The sequence below is a fragment of the Rhinolophus sinicus genome, linkage group LG09 (genome assembly GCF_036562045.2).
Source record: "Rhinolophus sinicus isolate RSC01 linkage group LG09, ASM3656204v1, whole genome shotgun sequence".
NCBI classification, from domain to species: Eukaryota; Metazoa; Chordata; class Mammalia; order Chiroptera; family Rhinolophidae; genus Rhinolophus; species Rhinolophus sinicus.
In genome coordinates this window covers 29,926,242-29,950,111 of record NC_133758.1, presented here as the reverse complement: position 1 = coordinate 29,950,111, position 23,870 = coordinate 29,926,242, and the positions used below count along the sequence as shown (strand labels likewise).

The 23,870-nt window shown below is 41.2% G+C and overlaps 1 protein-coding gene across 22 annotated transcripts in view; it reads left to right on the top strand.

The window, feature by feature from the left end:
• The window catches only part of FHOD3 (formin homology 2 domain containing 3), a 433,462-nt gene that overhangs the window by 243,963 nt on the left and 165,629 nt on the right, over positions 1–23,870 (top strand). For all 22 annotated transcript variants that reach the window (XM_074340106.1, XM_074340111.1, XM_074340113.1 and 19 more), the window contains exons 6-7: positions 6,088–6,182; positions 22,739–22,850. In XM_074340106.1, coding sequence (XP_074196207.1) covers positions 6,088–6,182; positions 22,739–22,850 — 207 coding nt within the window. The remainder of the gene's footprint in view (positions 1–6,087; positions 6,183–22,738; positions 22,851–23,870) is intronic.

Genomic DNA, 23,870 nt, shown 5'->3' with positions numbered 1-23,870 from the left:
TAGAAAGAAGGAAATAATAAACGGTAGAAATTAATGAAATTGAAAACAGAAAAACGGGACAATCAGTGGAATAAAAGTAAAAATAAATTAAAAATAACAAGCAATAATAACAAAGAAAAAAAAGGACACTCATTGCTAACATCTGGAATGAAGAGGGGATATCATGACAGACCCCAAAGACATTCAATGAGTGATCAGAGAATACTATGAACAGTTCTAAGCACATAAAATTGATACCTTAAATGAAATGGACCAATTCCTTAAAAACCACAAGCTACCAAAATGAAATAGATAACATAACTAACCCTATTACTATAACTGTTATTAACTATGACTATTAAAGAAATTTAATTTGCAGTTAAAAACTTTCTGAAAAAGGAGTCTCAAGGCCCAGATAGTTTCCTGGAGAATTCTACCAAAGATTTGAAGACAAAATAAAGCCAATTTTATATCATCTCTTCCAGAAAATAGACGAGGATGGAATACTTCCCAACTCATTTTATAAGGCCCGCATTACTATGGTATGAAATGAGACAAAGACAGGATACTACAGACCAATCTCTCTCATGAACTAAGATGCAAAAATCCTCGGCTTAATGATACTACAGACCAATCTCTCTCATGAACTAAGATGCAAAAATCCTCGGCTTAATATAAGCAAGTCCAGCAATACCTGAAAAGAATGATCAAGAGGGAATACAAAGCTGGTTCAATATTTGAAATTCATTCTGTGTAATCCACTCCATTAACAATGTGAAGAGAAAACATAATGTCAGTTGAAGTAGAAAAAGTATTTGACAAAATTCAGCATCCATTTAGGATAAGAGAAAAACTTAGTAAACTAGAAATTGGGGGTAACTTTCTTTCCTTGATAAAGGACAATGTACAAAAAAACTATAGCTAACATCATAATTGGTGGTGAAAAACTAAATGCTTTTCCACTAATATTGAGAACATGGCAAGTGTGTCCACTCTTACCAGTCAAATTGAACATTATACCAAAAGTCTTAACTAGTGCAGTAAAACAAGGGGGAAAAGGCGGTGGGGTGGATATACACTGGGAAAGAAGAAATAAAATTTTTCTTCATCACAGATAGCGTTATTGTCTATGTAGAAAATATCAAGAAACCTACAAAAACAAAACCTAAAAAACTGCTAGAATTAACATATTTAACAAAGTTACAAGATACAAAACCAACACAAAAAAATCAATTTTATTTCTAAAATAAACAGTTGGGAATGGAAAAGTTTTAAAAATATTATTTCGAATAGCGTGCAAAAAACATGAAATACTTATAAATTTAGCAAAAAAAACATATACAAGGGCTGTAGTTAAAAACAACAAAACACTGATGAAACAATCAGAGAAGATCTAAATTAACAGACATAATGGGTTCATGGATTAGAAGATTCAACATAGAAAGATTCAATAGAGAAATTCTCAGTGGAAATTGGAAAATATTTTGAATTAAAATGAAAATACAAAATATCAAAATTTGCAGGATGAAGTTGAAATAATACCTAGAGGGGCATTTATAGTATTACATGCTTATATTAGAAAAAAATAATATGAACACCACCTTAAGAAACAAGAATAAAAAAAGAAAAATAAACCCAACAATTAGAGGGCAATAATAAAGAGTAGAAATTAATGAATTTGAAAACGGAAAAACAGGGGACAATCAATGGAACAAAAGTAAAAATAAAGATGTCAATTCTCCCAAAATTTATCTATAGATTTAATGCATTTCCCGTAATACTTCCAGAAAGATGTGTTTTATAGATTTAGGCAAGCTGCTTCCAAAATTTATATGAAAAGGCCAAAAGACAAGAATAGCCAAAGCAATTTTGAAAAGGAAGAATGGCATTTTAGCAACCATACGACCTGATTTTAAGAAGCTATGGTAATCAAGATAGTGTGGGATTGGCAAAGGGATAAACAGATGAGTGGAACAGAATAGAGTCTAGAAATAGATCCACGCAAATATAGCCAATTGATTTTTGGCAAATTTGCAAAAGCAATTAAAGGATAGTCTCTTCAACAATGGTGTTAGATCAATTGGACAACTACATGAAAAGAAAATGAACCTCAATCACTTTATACAGAAAATTATCTCAAAATGGGTCATATATCTAAATATAAAAAGTAAAACTATAACATTTTTAGAGGAAACAGAAGAAAATCTTTGTGACTTTGGGTTAGGCAGAGGGATCACCCCCCACTTTGCGTCTTTGAGATTCTTTCCACATGTGCTTCTGTTCAGTAGATAATTGATGTTTCACTTCTGTGAGGTAGTTCACATGACTAACATGTATGAGAACTTAACGCTGAGTCACGCATTGTTCTAATTCAATCCCTACAACAGCCCTGAGACATAGGTAGTACAGTGTAACTATCTCATTTTTGAGATGAGGGAAGTGAAGCACAGAAAAATGATGAAAGATGCCTAGAGTCAGAGTCAATTCCATGAGCTGCAGAACAACAAATGCGTTGGGCGGCCTCTTGTTAGACCTGTGCTGTTTGTTACCCACCACTCTGTTCTGACATTCTCATCATTCTTCTTGAAAACGCAAATCACTAATTTTCGCGGCTCCTGTGACCCAGGCTGTCATCTACTTTTCTTTCTGGTTTGGTTTTATTCACAGACCCGCGTTTAGGGTGGTGGTTTTTGCTGTTGAATCACAGCGCAGTGTTAAACTTCTTGAATCTATTTAACGCCATCTTGTGTCTGCAGTGGGTTTTACAGAAAGCAGTGCTTTAGTGTTAGGGTTAGGGGACAGAAGATACAGTAGGAAATCTTTTGATGGCCAAAATATTGTGACAAATCAGTGTGATCAGAATCTTGAATACTGCTAGACATGACTTTTCTTGTGATTTCCCTCCTCCAAGGTAATCAGTTGATTGAATCTTGTTGGGAAACAGATCCCAGAAAGAAAACAGAAATTCAAGATGTCTTTGAAATCTCACTTTGCCTTCTCCTTTGTAACAATGTCCTGGCTGCCTGGACTTTCTGCAGTCCCAGAGGCCCTGAGCAGTTAAGGTGTAAACTTTCATTCCTTGCTTTTCAGCTCTGAGGGTTGGGTTCTCCCAAGGGATGCTTCTCCCAAAGGTTGAAGAGCTTAGATTGTCTCTCATTTGTGCCTTTAGGCTGATTTACAGGATGCTAAAATCTGCCTCCAGTTTGCTTCTGTATCAGTGGAATTCAAATGGGAAAAAGACTGTGGTGCAAGCTCCCCCTTCTCTAAAGATTTGCCAGTTTGTTTTGGGAGGGAGAGTAGGAAAAAAAGGGGGAGGAGGGAAAAATTGGGCAGAATGCGCTGAATTCTCAGACTCCTTCCCTGAAAAGGGGGCTGTATCTTTCTGAAAAATGGAGAGGTGTGCTGAGAGGGATAGACTAGTAAAAAATTGTAAAAACCAAGAAAAGCACCCAACACATTACATTATACAGGCTTACTTTGTTCCTTTTTTGTATATTTGTTTACTTTTTTATTACAGAAGTAATAGATACTCATAATGGAAAAGTGGGAAAACAGGAAAAAAACACATCCAAAGAACACACACCCAATCATAATGCTGAGTATACCAGGGGATTTCCTTTCCTGCTATGCATGAAGATTTTAATGTTTTATTGAATTATGTGATTTTTATAATTTTCTACTTCTTAATTATTGTATCAGAAGCATTTTACAGGTTAGGACATAGATTTGGTAAATTACTTTGTATGCCGAGTTCTCGAATTATGGTAGATATTTAAGTTTTAGTTGATATTTTGATATTATAGATGACACTTCGGTGAGTATCTTTGCTTTATCCTTTTTGTTTTTTTCTTTAATGTGGGGCTGTTTCCTTAAGGTAGATTCCCGACATCACAATGACTCGCAGAGCCTAGAGAGGACTTGGAGGCTCTGAGAACAGACATGGAGGAGCCCATTTGTCCTGGCGGGAGGTGGGCTCCACCCCTTGGTAGTGATGGGGTTTGGGGCACATTCCCCACTTTTCAGAGCCTCAGTTTGTTCCTCTGTCATGTGGGGGTAATAGAACCCACTGCGCAGTATGGCTGTTGTATTACTGGCACTTATAAAGTCCCCCCACCGAGCTTGGCATACAGTAGGCACTAACTATATATTAACTATTTTAAAAACAATTACAGCACTAAATAGCCTTATTACAGGATTTGTACCCGTTTGCCCTGCCTCTGGTAATGTATGAAGTTACTTGTTTAACCTTTCTAGCAATTGATAACCAAATTATTTGTTTTTAAAATATCTTTGATAATTTAAGTGAAAGTGCTGCCTCAATATTGTTTTAATTTATATATTTTTTAATTATAGTGAGAATGAACAACTTTGTGTGTTTTTGTAAGCCAGATTGTTGTCTCGCTTATGAACTGCTTTTGGCTTTTTCTATTGGCATTTAGTATTTTCTTATCAATTTGTATGAATTGTTTATGCAATACATCACTTAAACCTTTATCATATTTGCTGTCATACATCCTTTTATCTAGTATTATCTTCTTATATCGAACTTTGATTTTCTTTGTATGTCACATACATATTTTTCATTTAGATGAGAAAAGTGGTTGTAATCATGATCTCTTCATTATAAATTCTATAAATGAATATTTTATGGGGTCTATAATATTTCTTGCAAATAATGACAGTATTATATATTCATTTCCAACCATCCTACCTCTCATTGTTTTTCATGTCTTATTAAATTTGCCTGAAAGTCTAGAGCAGTATTAAATAATCATGGGATAAGTGGGTATCATTTAAAAATGATTCCTGATTTTAATAGGAATAGCTCCAGTGTTTCACCGTTAAATGGAATATGAATCTGTTATTTCCAAAAATATTCTTTATTTTGTCAAGACTATGTTCAATTAATTTTTAAAATTTTGAGTTCTTACATATTTAGGAGGATAATTTTTCTCAGAATTATTCTGTGGTTTTTTAAAATTTGGTCTTTTGTTGGATAGGATAATAAAGGTTTCCTACCATCACACATATATTTGTAAGCGTGGAATTAGTGTATACCCACTATTTTGTGTTTTGCTCCTTTCAATCAACACTATTTTATATAGACTGTTTCCTGTAACCTACATATAAACTTGTGTGTGTGGGTAATGCATGAAGAAAAAATGTTAGAAAAATACACCAATATATTAAGAATGATTATCTTAAATTATTTTCACTTTACTCCTGTGTATTTTCCAGTTTTCTAAAATTAGTGTCCTATTGTTACCAGAAAAAAAAGTGTTGCCTAAAAATGTCAATGTCATGCCAATTAATTATGGGTGAAATAAGATTTAGGAGATCTACTTAGAGTATGTAATTTCTGTTCATTATCTAGAGTCCAAATTATTTTGATACTAAGGGAGCTGAAAAAATAGAGTTAATATATTTTTTAAAGGTAATAACATGGCTTGTATTTTCTTTTTGAATAATGACAATATATGGTGACTATATTTTACTTAACTGAAAATTTAGGACTTTGTGTCTGACAAATGATATTTTTAATGGTTTTTGACATTTTTAAAATCTGAAAATCTTTAAAAGGACTTACAAGTAATGTTTAAATATATATGTATCCCTTATCTCAAGGATTCAAATGGTATTAGCTCAGGATGGTTTCATAGCATCTGGGACCTGCCCGACCACACACAGGGGCACTAGATAGGTTGCTTTTGGAAACTTCATCTGTCCTTTTGGCCCTAGCAGGAGGCCACAATCCAGACACCATCTTGTGGATATCTTTGCTCAGTCTGTGTCTGCACACAGATATAGAAACATAAAAACATGTATTTATACATCAAGGCACAGAGAAACAACAATCACTGATTTGGTGCCTTAATTGCATCTTCCAGATGCCCGGAATAGCCCTTGTTTCTTCTGCTGTGGTCCACACTTTTTCTCTGAAATAAGATTTTGATAATTTCAGAGCCCAGGAATTCTCTTCAGATTTGGTTCTTAACATATTGTGTACTTAAAATAAGAAAATCTCAACTAGCTTTATGATGATTGAAAATTATATTTACATGGAAAACCATAATATCTCCTTGCTTCTTTTTCTCTTCTTTTCTATAGCTTTGGGCCAGATTATGTTGTATGTGGATGGGATGAATGGAGTAATAAACCACAATGAAACCATTCAGTGGCTGTACACTCTCATTGGGTCAAAGGTAAGTGAAGTTTCTGGTTGAACATTTTATTCAGTGTGCACATCACACAGCTTTCTTTCTGTTACCCTCTCTGAGATGGTTTTGCAGAAAGAAATCCTATTCAGTTTGGTTCCAGCCCTGTCACAGGACAAATGAGGGCTCCTATTTTATAGATTTTAGAATACACTCAAATTGTGAAGAGTTTATGGTTCTTGAATGCATTTTATGTTTTCTTCTTTCACGTTTTATTCAAATGCTTTCAGCACCTCTGGTTCTCCATGTTTAATTTAAAAATTATACCATAAATATAGTATCAATCTTACCCTGCTATATTTCATGTTCATATATATTCAGTTACTTAAGTACATATTTATATGTTGTGGCTATGTATATGTATATTCCTATATATAGATGAAAGAATTTGAGACTGCCTTTCAACTCTACCATCCATTATAAAAGTAACCAACATGTATTAAAGGTGTACCAGGCAACAGGCACCATTAGTAGATTGCCTTACAGGCAACTCTTTTAATCCACTTGAGACCACTCTGAGGTAAATAATGTTATTTCCATTTGTAGTTGGGGAAATAATGCTTAGTTATGAGAATTTCCTCCATGGATATTAGCATGTCAGCCATGCCTTGGCTATGAGGTCCTCACTGTGGAAGCGCTGTGCCAAGGAGGCAGGTCTATCCCGTCATTTGAGGTGAAATGAAAGCTGGGCGAGGCTCTTACATCATCCTCTCTGGGTTCTCAGGTGGGGCCTTGAGGGACCTAGTTGGGGGAGGAATTTGGAAGAAGTAGGAAGAAGGGATCCTGTCCTGAGCAGGTGCAAATGAACCAAAGCAAGAGTGTGGTCAGCTTTTGGGGTGAGGGTGGGGTGTAACATCGTGGAGGAGATCAAAGTGACTGTAGTGGGCAACAGGGTCAGACAGATGGGGGTTTAGAGGGCCTGGGTGGGGGATTTGAACCTGACTTAAGCAGGTCACGGAATCAACAAGCTCTCCAGGGGGTTCCCCACAGAGCATGTGGTCAGCCCCCACTATTCCTTATCCCTGAATTCACTGCACCCCACTTTGGCAGGCCTGTCAATGCTGCCATGCACCAGTGCTGTGCTCTCAGTGGTGAGTCACATCTTTTGGCCTTGCCTCGCATTTTCTGCTTCCCAAGAACTCTGCTGTACTGCAGGAGTGCTCAGCCCTGATTTGACGTTGTGTCAAGAGCAGATCTACTTCGAGGTTGTACCTTTCAGACTTCTAGAGTCCTGGTGAATGTGCCCTTGTGTGAGTGGGAGGACCTTTTCTCTTTGAATGGCCCTGGTATGCAGTACCCTTTGGGTCCCAGGTAGGTCCTTTGTTGACCCTTATATCTATCTTCCTCTCAATTTTCTTTTTCCTAGTATTATTGATGACAGAACTTTTCCCTGTTTCGTAATAGAAACAGCCATGGTTTCTCTCAGGAGACAGAAAAACTCTTCTCTTATTTTTTATTTGGCTTTGTTTTTTATGGAAAATGGAAACACTCTATTTACAGACTGCTGTAGGTGACCTTAGAAGCTGAGTGGAATGTTGGGCCCACTAAGTTGATCTAGCCAAGCTGAGGGAAGATTTATATCTCATATCCTGTTGCAGTGTTTTATGTCTTTTCCTTCCTTCTGCTGGGAGCCCTCCCCAACCTTCATGTTCATTTGGAGTTGCTCCCTCCCAAGGCTCTGTGGATGGTCTCAGGGACCCCAAAAGCTAGGGAGATAGGAGGAGATTTTGCAATAAAAACGGACTTTTGGTGTATGTCACGGCTGAATAAGTAAGTCTTTCTAGCTTCATTATGGTCATGATAAAACACCAACAGCCAGCCTTATTTCTAAAAGGAAATAAGACCTCACATGCGTACAGTATGAAAAGTGACAGTCTTTCAGCTCATCACAAGCGAGGGCAAGTTCTAGGTGGTGGGATGGGAGGGAGAGGAGAAGACACAGAGAGGAAAGACACAAAGAAGAGGAGAGGGAGATGGGAAGAGAGAAGAAGAAAGACCACAGGGGAGGAAAAGAAAAGGGGGAGATGAGCAAAAGGAAACAGGCCTCACCGAGATGCAGCTGTCTGCCCAGTACATGGGAGGGAGACTCAGAGCCATTGGTGTTGCGCCAGCATCCTGTAGATTTTTCTTTGGAGTCAGTCTGTAAGGAAAACAACCAACCAAAAAGGAACACACAGGAAAATCCTTATTGCATTTCTAAATATCATGGAGAAATCACCAAATTAAGAGCCCTCAAGAATGAGTGTGTAGGATTCTGCTTCCCCAGCCTCTTTTTTACCTATGTGGCACATGCGGTGTTCGGCAACCTGGGCAACTAACTGTTCTCCAGGCCTCTGTCTGAGGTGGGCTGTGTGCTTCCTCACCAGCCACTGGGGGATCGGTGCTGGTTTGTTTATTTTCCGTCTTTCATTTTCCCAAAGGACAGTCCATAGTAGTCTTGGGCTCCTACGTATGTTCAACCCTGGGCTGGTCAGTAGAGAACAAGAAAATAGAGACAAGGGTCAGCCTAAGCCTCGGAGTTGACAGTATTGTTGAAAAGCAGACAGTAGGTGATGTCCATATCTGATGTGGTGATGTCAGAGGAAAGCCTCCCAGGGCCTCACTGGGCATGCTCAGTTCCAGGCTAATGGCCAAAAGTCAACAACAGCAGCAGACACCAAGTTTGTTTTCAGTGTAGTTCAAATGAGATCACCTCTTATTTACAAAACCAATAAGGTGTCCTCTGACAATCCCCCACACCCCATTTCTGGATAGTCAGGAATCTGCAAGAAGAATGGATGCACCAAACTGAAACTCTTAGGTTTCGAGAAGGAAGCTTCAGTTCCTTCCTTTAACATGCAAATTGGGTAACATGGCCACAAGAAGCTTTCCTAGTTCAAATGAAAGTAAGAAGTCAGGAAAGCCAGGGGTCCTAGGGCTTTCTTTTGACTAATAAGAGTCAGATTTCTCAGAACCCAAAAGGTTTACCTTGAGACCCAGTGGCTTTTGCCTGAAACGGGCACAGAGTGATAATGAAATCCTGGGTTAGAGAAACCTCGTCATTCTGTCTTCATAATTCTTCATTTTTCCTTCCATGAAAAGCAACAAGATGTGATTTTGCAGCCTGCCAGAAGGTCATTATGCAATGCATATTTGCAGATATTTGAGACTCAGAGCCAGAGGAGAAAATGATTTTGCAGCCAAATAATTACTTTTTAAAAGAAAGAAAAAAGTGTTTTCAATAAAGTGTTTTATTCTATTTACAAAAGTCCATCTTTAAACTCCCAAATCAGAGGTAAGAAGCAGAAGTCCATCACGTGACTTCTCACAGGGTATGGAATTTTTTTTTCTTCATACATCTGGAAGTCTAATTAATTGGGGTAAGATGATTCAGCTTATATAGCATAGTCTTTTGTCACCCTAATAGTGTGCTTGTGTCTCTGCATCTGTATGAATCCTTCTCAGGCCCATGGGGGAGGTCTCAGGGACCTCCCAACTCCTGTGGGTTCCCCAGGGATGCCTCCTGATGCACTCATGGAATCGGTCCTCTCTGTGTTGCTGTCCACCCTGGCTCGTCCTGGTCTCTCTAGTTTTCTGTCAGCCCCATTGAATCTAATTCTTCCAGCTGCGCCCGAGGTTGCTGACCACAGATCTCTATACATCCTTTGTACTTCTATGAGATTCAGCGTGCTTCTCTACTCCCCCTTAGCCCAGCTACCAAACCTGAGCTGAGGGAAGCCCTGGCCACAGCCCCCCTTTCGCACACACACGGTATCTCGCACACATTAGAGAGTCTCTCTCTCTCCCTCTCTCTTTCTCACACACACACAACACACACACACACACACACACACACACGAGGGAGAGGAATTGATAGGAACGGGAAGGAAGTTGGGGGGCTAGTGCAGTATTAAAGCTGTGAGGTGATGAGGCCTATTGCCATGGAACCAGAGAATGATGGAAATACAGAGACATTTTGAGGAATTGCTTCCTAGGATTGTGTTTCTGGATGTGGAAAAATAAAAAAACAATAAACAAAAACCAGGAGTCAAAGATGGGGTCACAGTTTTGAATCTGGGCAGCTAGGAATATAGCAGTGCTTCTGGCAGGAGGAGAGGAGCTGGCAATTGGGGTCCGTTGGCAGGAAAGCTTTGATATGGTGGTTTTGAGATGAAGACAGTGTCCCCAAGCAGAGCGAAGCAGGTGTCTTCAAGGTGCCAGGTGCTCCAGGAAGTGCTGGTTGGTGAAGGAGGAGAGGAGATTGGTGAGCCCTTTGGTCTCAGAATCATTGGCATGTCACCACTGTGTGAGCTGCTAAATGACCCACATGTGGATGAGATCTGAAGTGCTTTTTGAGTTACGTAACATAAAATCACAGAATTGTAGTCTTGAAGAGGTGGCATAGTCTTGTGAAAGATGTTCCTGACCTTTACCAGCCACATTCCTGATACTCCCAACAGCCATTGTTGGACACCCGAACTGGTGGAAAGCTTTCCTTATCGGGACCCACATTTATCTCTCGGTCGTTAATCTGACGCTCTGCCCTGCTTTCTGGAGCAGCATACACTCACTTCCCCATGGAAGCTCACCAAGTTTTAAAGGCAAGTGATGTCATCCTGTCCAAGCTATATGTGATGGTTTCCACAGTTGGTCCTTGGGGACATTATATGCAATTCCTCATCAACAGGTGACTAGCTTTTCTGTCCATCCTGTGCAAAGACTGGTATTATGGTAGTCTCCTGGGATACAGCATCTTTCACAGATCCAACCTCTGGTTCCTTAGGCTTTTCAGCGGCAGCTCTAGGTACTGGCTCAAATCACACTGATAATCCACTAAACCTCCTGGGTTTATTTTTTACACATCCGTGTTTGCCGGTTTCTTCCAGTCTACACCTAAAGGCAGGGCTTAGCATTTTTTCCCCATTAATTTCAGGTCAGTGTTCCAACCTCAAGGTAATTATGAATTTGCTTCAGCATTCCACATATTAACTGTTAATCTGGGTTTGATTTAACATACATTTCATAAGCAGAGCTTCTGTGTCATCGACCAAAGTGTCGACAGTGGTAATGGATGGATAAGCCAGTGCAGCGTGGAGGGTGACACTGGTCAGTCTAGGCGTGTTAGGATCATTTTGGTGCAATTAGTGAGAATGTACCTAACTCTGTGACCAGCCAGCCTCGTTTTTCCAGAGTTGACAAGGCCTTCCTGAAGTCAATGTCTGCTGTGCTGCCCCTCGTGGTAAGCGCGTAGCTTTAGGCTCAGACACACCTATGTGATCCTTTAGGTAGATGATTGTTTCATCTGTAAAATGGAGCTAATAATAGTGAAGAAGCTGTAAAACACTGAGCCTTGTGCCTGCACGTAAGTGCCCAGTGTTACGAGCTAGCAACTCTTTTCCCTCAAGCCCACCAACCTGAAAGAAAGGAGATGTACTCAGCTTGCCATCTGGAAACTGCTGCGTCTGGGTGTTTTCCTCTCTTTTCTAAGTGCTCATGAGACATTTGTCCTCAAATCCTCTGGAGCATATTGCCCAGGATCAATGGTGGGTTTAGTAAAGTATAGGATTTAATTTTTGGACTTAGTCTTTAATCCTTTTCTGAAAATTAGAATAGTTAACTTTTTATAGACTTTTGGCAACTCCTCTGTTCTCTCCGTGTTGCCTTAAAAGTTTACTAATTTTAACTTTGCATTGTTTGAGGTGCCTGCATTGTAAATTCTCAGAGCATCAAATATTAAACTCAGGTATTCTTAATAGTGTTATGAAGGATTCTTTGAATTGATGTGTCCAAAGGTAAAAAAAAAAAAAAGGAAATAGTTTCTGTGTAGATAAGCATGATTATCTGAAATCCTGTTCTCACTGTAATGGAGCATGAGTTGTACTGTCGTTTGAGTTACATAATTTCCCAAGACTTAATCTCTGTATCTTTGGATCCTCACATGAGGAAATAGAGCTCATGTGCCTATATTAGAATCATTTAACCATCAATAGGATGCTTGTTAAGATTTTGCATCTGGTTTCTGTCCAAGAAAAGAAAGCTTTAGGGTTTAAAATGCTTCCAGTGCCTGATATAAACAGTATGTTTTGCATGAGTAAAACTTTTATTTACCCTCATTGTGTTTCATTTTGGACAATTTATGTTGACTATCATTGAGTTAACTGATTTTTTTCCCTCAGCTCTGTTGAGTCTTTCTGATGAACTTATGAAACACATCCTTCATCTTTTTGACCATGGGGTTTTTCCCCCTAGCATTTCCCTTTGACTCTTTTCCTGGTTTCCCTCCGCTGAACTTTCTCATCGGTTCACGCATGCTATCCACCTTTCCGGGAAAGTCTTTAGCACTAATTATAGTGAATGATGTAGTTCCAACATGGAGTCAAATCTGAATCTGGTTCTGTTCATTGCTTTGCTTCTTGACAGCAGGGGTGGGAGTTGGGGGCTAGCTTGCTTTTTTGTATATCTTGTAATTTTTGGTTGAAAGCTTGGTGTCATGTGTAGGACAGTATAACCTGAGATAAGTAGTGTTAAAGCTGACAGCTGGGCAAGCCTCTAATGCTGGGCTTTAAAGGGGAGAGATTGTCAGTCTGCTCATGAGTGGAATTGGCTTTGCTGCTCATTTGGCTTTGTTGTTGCTGTGGTTATCTTCAGTGCACCACCAGTTTCCAAGTTTCTCAAAGCATTATCTTGTGTTTCGGGTGAATGCTCACTGGCCAGAAAGTTTTTCTCAACATTCCTTTTCACTGTCACCTTTAGATCTTCCCTATGTGTCTGAGCCTCAGAGAAGGTCTGTCTCCATGCTTCTGTCCCTCGCTTAGTGATACACTCCTGGTGCTTGCTAGCCTGGGGAATGGGGGACTGGGCTTTCTCTTTGTTCCACATTAGTCTTTAGCAGGGTCTGGGGGTGTACCTGTACCTCCCTCAGTTGTAGGAGACCTGGAAAGGTCTGGGCTCAGAACAGTTTCCTGCCAGGAGTTGTAGTCTTTTCCCTTCTCCGACTGCACCTGTGCTATGTATGGGGCAACACGATTTATTGCCCTTCCCTGTGGCTTATGTCTCGTAGAGGAGAAGGTGCTGTGTGTGGTTCCCCACCTTTCCAGGTGGTGTGGTGGCTGTTCCCCTCCTCCTCAGGGGTTGTTGCAGTTGCTCTGGTTATTTGTCTGTGTACCCCCAGGCCTGCACCATGGGGAGATGTTCTTAGGTCTCCAGCTTTGCCCTCAATCTTCTTCACGAGTGCCATGGAGTTCCTTGGAGAATGCCTGTGAGTAAATGCTGAATCCTTCTGTGTCTATAGTTCCCAGGGTTTCCATACTCTTATGGTAGTTCATACTCAGCCTTTAGCACTTTCTTAAAACTATTACCTGGGTGTTTCTTACTGCTTGGTAGCTTGGTATGGTGGCTCCATCTTCCTTCCATACTCTGCCTGAGATGGGCCATTGTCAGTGTCCCATCTTTTCTTGGCCGAAGGAAAGCTGTCCCTCCTTAGATTTCAGACTACTTGGTTGCCCTGAAACGCCAGCTGTCTAATGGGCTCAAGAAAAGTTATGATTTTAATGATTCTTTGGCTTTTCTTATTGTTAGGTTTGGAGTGCCATTCTTTGCAGCTTTCGCAGTAGAAGCCAGAGGGCTAATTTTGTAGATTAAAAAAACACTTTAAATGTATTCAATATCATGAGATCTACTCAACCAATAAATCTGTTGCATTTTTGTGTTTAATCTTTCCAAATTACTTAAAGTAATATGTATTTTATTAGTAGAAATTTAGGTTAAAACTAATTTTTATGATGTAATGATAACAGATTGAAGTTTATTGGTGTAATATGAAATTTTGATATTAAAAATAACCTTTTAAAACTTTTACTGATTTTTTCATGGTTATAAATGTAATGTACTCTCATATATAAAACTTTAGAACTACAAAAAAGTAAAGTAAAAATCACGTGAAATGATACATAAAGATTTTTAACTTCAGATATTTCCTTGTGATTTTTCTTTAAATTTTTCTTACGTAGTTAACACTAAATATATTATACACATTTTTCTGTTTTATTTTTATATTTTAAAAACACAGTATTTAATGCCTACATAATATTCTGTCATACAGATATACTATGATTCATTTGAGTTTTTCTCATATTGTTAAATGATCACATTGTTTCTGATTCTGTGCGATATTTAAAGAGCTTTATGGTTTCTAATTTCATGAAAACATATTCAGTGAATGAGGTTATATTTGATTTTTCTCCATGTTTATCAATGTTTTGTTAGGTAAGATTTTTTAAATTCCACGAGTTTTAAAGGCCCATTTACATGATATTTGTTTGTTTATTTATTTATTTACATGATATTTGTGTTAGAGACATTGTGAGTACAAAGGGCCAGCTTCCCCTTAAGGGCTATTTCTTCTCTGCTGACCATGTAGCTATTATACCCAGAAAACTGATTCTCACTCATTTGATCTCTTGGATACCGCCATGTGAAGATAATCTCAGTGGAAGGAAAAAAAATAAATAAAAGGAAGATTTACTAGTCATTGTTTCAAGAAGATGTCAGTGAAAGAGACCAGAGGTTCAGCCAGACTTTATAGGGACCAGCATGCTGAGGGGACCCGAGGGTCCAGGATGGGTCTCCAGCCACAGGGTTGGAAGAGCAGTTTCTCCAATCCACTTAGGGAGCTGATATGTGGTTCCTCAACTTTCAAGAGGCTTATTGATAAACCAGAATGACAGTTTACTACTTGACATAGACCACATCCCTATGAACTTGAAAAACAGGAACAGAGGATGGGGCTTGGACCCTTCTGCCCTTTTAGGCCATGTGACTAAGGACTAGCAGCTGTCTTTCTAGCAGCTGAAGAAAGAGTAGGAATGGGTGGTTCTAATGTGAAAGAATGTTTGGGGTGATGCAAAATCCCCAGAGTAGCCCACGTGCTGCTCCTTGGGAAGAGATGTTCTAAGAAAAATTGATGGGCAGCAGGACTGAACGAAGTGAAGGCTTCTGGGAGCCAGTCCAGGAATGGCCCTGCAGACTCAGGTTTGCCTTTGCCAGGCTGCTGACCGCCATCCCCACAGCTCTCTCTACCTGCCAGTACTCACCTGCCAACCCTCCTCCACCCACTCTAAGGAGATGTGAGCTGCCAAACTCTTGCTAACAGCACATTCACCATACCTGAACCATAGTTGTTGTCCACTGTCCTGTTTCCAGGGCTGGTTATTCTCTGAAGAAATTTCTTTAATCTTGATTATCGCTTGGAAAAGAATATTTGTTACATTTCCCCCAAGGCCTAGATTTTTGCACTAGAGAGAAAGATGGGGTTCCCCATAGTGTAGTAGAAAAAATCAGATTGGCCTGTGTTTTTCTTTGACTTCCTCTAGAAATGAGCTGTGTGAGAAATTGCATAGCCTCCTTGAACATGAGAGTTTGCATCTGAAAATGGAGATGTCAGTAACTGGAAAAGTACCCAACCCTGTTGATTTCCCTCCTTCATTTTGCAAATACTATCGAGGTATTCCTTAAGGCAGTATATAGTGCAGAGTTTCTGATATCCTTAGTTAATAGTGAGCATGGATTTATGTTCGCTATTGTATGTATGGTACCTGTGTTACCTAACTCTTCATTGAATATCCTAAGGGAAAGTTAGCAAAGTGGATATTTTCTGGTCTCGTCCACTTTTAGTCATTATTCTTTCAAGAAACCTCTAGCTCAGCCCCAGAATTTTATCTCAATAGAAGAAAATATTCACTTGTAATATTATTTATTACTTTGACATCCATTTTGATGATTTTTAATAGTCTGCTAATATTTTACATTCTGCAAGATTTCCTATCCACTAACTAGTGAAAACTTAAGTCGTTCCCAGCCTTGCACTCGGCTACTACACTAATCACAAAGCTGGTTCTGTTTCTGCATATTGCGTCAGGTCATAAGCAGGTCGGCCATCAGGCCCTGATGCCATAGCACATAGCACAGGTGACTTCCTGTCCTGGCAGATATGCCAACTCTAATGTCTACCCTTCTCCTTTCGGGACACCTGAAAGTCAAGGCCCAGAGTTCTGCATGCAGGTAATATATTTGGGCCCACACTTTATTTCTGAAAAGACCCACCTCATTTTACAGACAGTGTCTTATTTGAAGTTGGAGGTGTCTGTTGGCGTGTTGGACACCCATTTACAAAGGCTTAATGCCTGTTCTGAACTTCTTAGGAATTCTGAGCTTAAGTACCTGTCATTGGAGTGCAGTGTTTAATTGAGGAGTTCTTAAAGATAAGTATCTTAAGTCAGTTGAATTTTTGTTGTTGTTGTTAAAATACTCGGGATATTCTTAGTTCTGGTAAGCTTGTAAACAGGGACAGTACTTTATAGATCAGTTATCTTACCAATTTCTAATTTAATTTTAATAACCAGCATCTACTTCTATAACATATATTTTAGTGGAAAATGAAAACAAATAGAATGAAGCATGTTTTTCTAACCCCCTTTGTAATTTAAATCCTGAGGTTTGGAAGTTGTTTTCTTTTCATGGATGTTGAATTTTTCGAAGAGGAGTAGGAATTTGGAGATTTTGTTGGAATACTTTTATTTCTACTTAATAAGCAGCATATTTGACCTGCTAAGTATAGTCCTTGGGTTTCTCCAAGTACAATAAAACATGACGGGAGTTCCAGTTTGCTTTCAAGTGTGAAATTATTGAGAAAAATGGCCTTTTATTCCTTTTCTATATATCTGGTGGTTACATTTTATCAAAACCTAGACACCCCAGTTCTGTACAGGCTGACTCCACACCTTCCCTGTGGGTTGACCTGGAAAATTAACAAAACAAAACAAAAACAAAAACAGCAAAGCACAGTGTTGACATCTTCCTGCTACCCTCCATCCCAGCCTCCGTGGCAGGGAGGTGACGTTGGAGTCCCGAGGTGTTCATGTAGTTTGGAGGCGGAGTCCCTGACTGAGGTCTCACCTGAAAAAGGGTACATCCTTGTGTCAAAGGCTTCTCTATTCCTCTGAGGACTGATGGCCTCTGCTTTATGAAGAGCAGGAACAGAGAGTGCAAATGGAGAGCTGCAGCAGAAAGTAAAGTTCAGCCCAGTCTTCCCCCCGCTGACCCCCAAATGTGCTAAATGAATATGAGAAGCACAACAATTCAGAGCTGGCTGTGGGTCCCTATCCTCCCCTGTACAAAGGGCTGTCTCTGATTCCTGTTATACACTGTCACTTAGCTGAGTGTTTTAAAGCAATATAAAGCATAATTTGTTAGACTGGGCAGCATTGACATAGAATATTAGCATTCTCTAGAACGTAGTTATTTGAAAAGGGAGTAACCTATAGCCCAAAGGCTGAATCTAGACCCCCAGTGTGTTTCCTCCAGCCCTTAGGAAGTGGAATCATTTGTGCCAGCAGGAACCCAAAGGCCATCACACAGCTCTTCCGCTCCATGGAAGCCCAGAGGGTGGCTGGATCAGCTCTCAGCCTGTCTGACTGACTCTCCTCCTCGCTCTAAGGGCTGTCCCCTGGGAGGGACTTTCCATCCTCAGTGACCTGGCTCTGAGGGCCTCTGGGATGGGTAACACACTCAGTTGTACGATATGGAGGTGTTCTAGGTCCTCTCTCAGCAGTGGGATGACTACTTCCTTGAAGGCAGGGCCATGGCTTCCTTATGCCCTCACAGAACCTTCCTGGATGTTGGGCTTCTGGAAGATGCTGAAGATGTTGAAAGAGGAAGCAGATTATCTTGGGATGAGGAGGGACCTTAAATGGGGTCATCCAGTCCACCCCCTTCCAGGCTTTGAATTCCTTCAGCAACAACCTTAGCAAGCAGTCTCTTAGGGCCGCTGGACGTAGGAGTTTGCACTCTCTGCATCAGCCTGTTTGACCTCTGCTTCTGAGGCTGACTTCTGGTTTCCCTGCATCCCTGTTTAACTCTTTTGTGACTGTCGCGTTAGCTTCCCAAGTGATCGATCTTCCATAAGAATGAGAATCAATTCTTACTGATTTTCCCTCGGTGCTACACAGATGAGCAAGTGTTGGAGCCTATAAGCCACTGCAATGAAACTCTTCATTAGAACATGAAGGACCTCCAAGCAGAGCTGAAAGACAATTCAGATTGGAGTGACGCTGCCGTGTCCCTTTGAGAAGTCTTCAGTGCCTGAGCCATGCAGTGGTGTGTGCGTTGGCATCCATGCAGCTTGTTCCCACCATCCTCATTCATGATCCTTGCTCTTGTTCCGTGGTAGGCCTGCCTCTCCTGATCCATCACTGGCCTCTGGTTTGCCCCTTTTCAACAGATGTGGGCTGGGTGTCTCAGTAGCCACTCTTATTAGAATGTGTCAAAGATAAGTGTGAGTGACACCAGGGTGGATTTTTTAGAGCTTTGAGATAAGCAGTGAGTCTGAACTTGGAGGAATGGGTTGTGTGGCCTTCACTGTGGCTGTCCCCACACTTTGGAGGGTTTTGACTGCATTCCAGATACCTGAGGGCATCAAATGAAGTGATTACTGGATAAATGAGGGATTAATGTAGAAATCTTTTGAAGTAAGGTACTTTTATTACTTTCAAGTCTATGCAGCGAGACTAATAAGGATTTCTGAGGAGAAGTCTTGCTGAATGGATTTTGATGATTAGTTAGGACATGCTTGCAATTAGTATCATGCATTCACGTAAAGGTATTGTTCTAATGCTCTCTTTTTTCTAAAGTAGTTTAACTAGCTAATACGATTCTTATTAATTTTACATGGTAAGCTTCTGAACATATAGAAACATAAAATTAGACTCAATTGAAGCCAAATTCATAGAAACCTAAACTCATGAATCAGAAGAGTTTGGTGGTTCTTTTTTTTTTTTTTTTAATTACAGTGGTAAAAGAGCTCCAAACAGAGTCTTTACAGCAAAGAAGACGATGTAAATAGGCATGTTGAGACCAACAGGAAAAGAAGATTTACTAGAAAACAGTGGTTTCTTAATTAGAGAGCATGGTAAGAGAGAGTGGCTAAGGGGTTTTGGGTCCCTGGGACCATGTTGGCCAAGACCTCATGACCACAGAGATGCTCAGAAGGAGCCTTGATGAGCTGCATAGGGGGACCCTTGCTGAGACCAGCTAATGGGGGAGTGGGGTTGGGCAGCAGCCAGGTTCTTTCCCAGGAAGGTACTGAGAAGGTTTAAACCACATAATGACAGTCCGCCCACAAAGGAAGTTGCCAAGCCTGGACTTGCTGGGTGTTTTATTTACTTGAAGAAATTTCCTCAGCTCAAAATGTACAAAGATAGTGCAGTTCATTGTGCCATGCCTTCCCCTCTTACCCCCAACCTTGTAGTTGTTAAGACAAACACTCCGGAATTTAGTTTATTCCTAGTCAGGGAGCAGAAGACCAAATGTGGGACTCAAAATATGAAGGTGAACATGCTCTCAAGAGTTCACAGCCCTTCAGAGAACTCAGTTCCCAGTGTGGGAGGGACATCACCATGGAACGGAAGTCCCAGGAGCTCCTTGTCCTCAGTGCAGGGGTGCTCGGCTTTGCTGAGGACTGTGGGGGGTGAGGAAATGGAAGCTGGGGCCAAGGTCACTTGCTCCACGCCATATCAGGGAGATGGATTTGAAGAAGCGTCTGTGAAAAGGACATGCCGGCCTGCCCTGCATGTGCAGCACCAACTGAGCCGCTCCGCTGGGACAGATGCCGTTGCCGGTGTGTGAGACAAAACATCTCTGCCACCAAGTGGCTTATTTCTGTTTGGGGACAACAAAGGGATATGAGGTGAACAAATGTGTATGTATGTATGTAGCAATTTCAGGTCATGATAAAGGATGTGAAGAAAATCAAACAAGGTGATATAAGAGTGACCAAGAGGCTCCTTTAGATGAAGTAGTCAGGAAGGTACTCCCAGTGGTCTGGCATGGAAAGGGAGATGGAGAGGTGGATTGAGTTAGGACAGGAAGTCCTGTCAGGACTGGCAGATGGATTTGTTGTGAGAATGGGGTAAGAGAAATGCAGGATGACTCCCACTTGCCACTCAGACAATGGGGCCTTGGACGGAGATGCGACTGTGGAAGGATCCGGCTGGGAGTGGAATGGAGTGAGCATGAGTTAACATCAAGCATTCTCTGTGGCCACATTGAATTTGAGGTGCCCGTTAGCATCTGAATGGAGATGTCAGGGGTCAGGTGAATGGGCAACCACCTGGCTCAGGAGTTTGGTCAGGTCTGGGAAGCAACAGTTAGCGCTGTCACAGATGGGATTTAAAACCACGAGACTGGATGAGCTCACCTAGAGAGAGTGTGTGGAAAGAGAAGGAAAGGGCGCATGAGTGAACTCTGACCTTTCCAAACCTAGAAGTTGAGCACCATAAAAGGAACCAGCAAAGGGATGACCATTCAAGTAGGAGACTGTGGTTGGCCATGATGGGATGACATTGTTTCTGGAGGGAGCAATGAATTGTGTCCTATGCCACTGAGAGTTGAGCTAAAATGGACACAGAGAAGTAACCATTGGATTTGATCACATGGAGGCCATCGGCAACCTTGACAAGCATAATTTAATTTGTGTGGTGGTGATAGAAGCCCTGTCAGATTGGGTTGAGGAGTCAGTTGGAGGTGTGGAAGCTCAGCCAGGACTGTGACAACTCTTTTGAGAGTTTTCCTATAAAGAGAGCTGAGAACCATGGCACTGGCTAGAGATAGATGTGGAATCAAGGAAATGACAGATGGCTTACTAGAGAAGTGTGACAGAGGAGAAAAGGGCAAGGGAGTAGAGGTGTTTGCATGATTTTGGAGAAATGACTTGGGGTGGATAGTGCTTTAATGCTGTTCCCTGTGGGGACTGCACAATAGTCCAAGTTCCCTGGAAAGTCTACACGTGTCCTGATGTGAGAAGATTCTTCCAGAAGGCTCGGGGTCTTCCTTGGGTTGCAAATGGAGAACCTGGAGCCGATTCTCCACAACCACGATGATGGAGGCAAGGGCTATGCATTGATTGGTCATGAATTGATTCATTTGTTCATTGAGGAAACATCGCTGAGCCTACTCTGTGCCAAGTGTAGTTCCAAGCCCTGCAGACACAGTGCAAATAAGCTCCTCTCCCCACCTGTAGAGGGCGGAGCCCTGACAAGCAAACTGCTGGGGGTGGGACTAGCAGGCTGGCCGGCTGTTTCTTAGATGAATGATTTGAACCCATTTCCAGGAAGTAGTTGGTATCTGAGTTTCTTGAGAAGGTTCTTGGAATGAAGTGGGGTCCAGGAAATGAGATGGTGGATGAAGGTTGCAGTTGTATCTGGGTGGGCAGGGAGGGAGCTGACCTGGAAAATTCTGCTGCTGCCACAGCCCAGGGCTGGCTGAGCTGGAGTTGGAGGTTTGGGAATTTATCTGGGTGAGGAATCTGTGACGTGTGAAGGCAACCCTTGGGCTGTGCGTGGCTCCTCACAAATACTCTGCCCGAGACCCAGCAAGTGTGGGTTTTAAGGCCCCCAAGTAGCCTTTGCTGCTCAGTTACAAGAGGGAGACTTGGTTCAGATTTCTGCTCACCAAGCTAGTTTGGATAAATACTTTAACCTGCTGTGCCTGTTTCATCACTAGAAAAATGAGAATTGTGAACATTCCTACCTTACAATGTCTGGAGAAAATGAAGTACAGTAGCCCCCCCCTCCATCCACTGTTTCACTTTCCATGGTTTAAGGTACCCATGGTCGGTCAATCATGGTCCAAAAATATTAAATGGAAAATTCCAGAAATAAACAATTCATGAGTTAAATTGCTCACCATTCTAGTAGCGTGATGAGATCTCACCATGTCCTGTTCAGTCCTGCCCAGAACATGAATCACCCCTTTATCCCGCGTATCCATGCCGTATACTGTCTCTGCCTGGTAGTCACTCTGTAGCTGTCTGGGTGAGCAGATCCTCTATCGTAGTACCGCCGCGCTGCTATTCAGGTCACTCTTACAGTCGCCGAACACGCTGTCTCAATGCCTATGTTATTCACCTCACTTCATCTCATCGTGTAGGCTTTAGATCATCTCACATGATCACAAAAAGGAGTACAGTATAAGATATTTTGAGAGAGACCACATTTACGTAACTTTTATTACACTATATTGTTATAGTTGTCATTTTATTATAAGTTATTGTTAACCTTTTATTGTGTCTAATTTACAAATTAAACTTTATCATAGGTATGTATATATAGGAAAAACATTATATATATATATGGTTCGGCATTATCTGCTGTTTCAAGCATCCACAAGGGGTCTTGGAATTTATCCTCCATGGATAAGGGGGACTACTGTAACTGATTCAGTAACTACTACCTAGGATGTTGAAAGACCTCTGCATGGGAGCTCTGAGAGCAAAGGACCTGGGTTTGAATTCTGATTCTATTTTAGGGGTATGTCTCAGTTTCCTGATCTGTACAATGGGGATAATTCTAATACCTGCCTTCTGAGGCATCTGAAGAAGGAATCTGTGTAATCTTTGACAAGAGTACCTGGGCTGGAGCCAGCCCTGGGTGCCAGCTCCTGTTAGGAGACAATGCCTTTGGGGGTGCGTGCTTATGTCTGCAGCTCTGTGATGGTTTATCTTTTTTTCACAGTTTCGCTTGGTGGTGAAGACAGCCCTGAAGCTGCTGCTCGTCTTTGTGGAGTACTCAGAGTCAAATGCACCTCTTCTGATTCAGGCTGTCTCTGCTGTCGACACAAAAAGAGGTGAGTGGTCCCCGCCCCCTTATTTCATCAAAGTAAAAATGTCTGATGCAGGAGGGCATCCACTTTGTATCTGTTCAAAACAGAGAATGAACAGAATTCCCCTTGTGTGGACCTCCCACTGCAGGAAATATATTTTTTATGATAGTAAGTATACAAAGATTAGAGATGGAACAAGGGTTGACAAGGAAAGAAAAGCACTCATTGGTATACCCAGGACAGACCTGAACCTGAGCTTGTTTTAATGCTTTGTCCCCAGCTTCCATCACTGAACACATACAGAACCCTTCTCCTATTTTTCCATCTTCTCTGGGTCATCCTGTCTCCTTCCTTCCTTCCTTTCACACATGCTTTATCTGCTCTGACCCTTAGATGGGACCCAAACCGGGGCAAGTCTATGTGTTTCTTTCTACCGTAGCATGTTGTTATCTGGTGCCAGATTTGAAATCCCTTATGGTCAAAAGTAGATCATAGAGCCAACTGAGAATCCTTAATGAAGACTGCCAATAGCTCAGAAACCAGTGTTGGTATTTCCAAGGCCAGTGTATGAGGTTTAGGGCCAAAGGTGGGTGTTTGGGAAGAGAGTGAGGCAAATCCTTTCATTGATTCTTGGAGGAGTTATGTTCCATTCCCCAGCTCTGGGGGTTACCTTAGGATGATGAATGGATTCTTCATCTTCCTGTACTAAATTTCAGGTAACCCATAGGCTCTTTTCGTGGGGGCTGTGTTAGACGGGACAGCCTTATCATGACCTTGGAGTTGTGCTTTGACTTAGTTGAATTGGGAGCTCAGAGTTGCCTTCCTTGGACTTCACGTTTCTTGGAGGGCATGTTGTGGGGGTAGAGGAATGATCCTGAGGTGAACCCAGGGCGTGACACCTACATCCAAGACCACATCTACTGGTCCAGCCAAAGGCTTTCTGCTATACTCAATCTCTCCCCCGAGGCAAACTGATGGCCATCTTTTTTTCAGTTTGTAAGAAAAGGAAGGAAGGAAGGAAGGAAGGAAGGAAGGAAGGAAGGA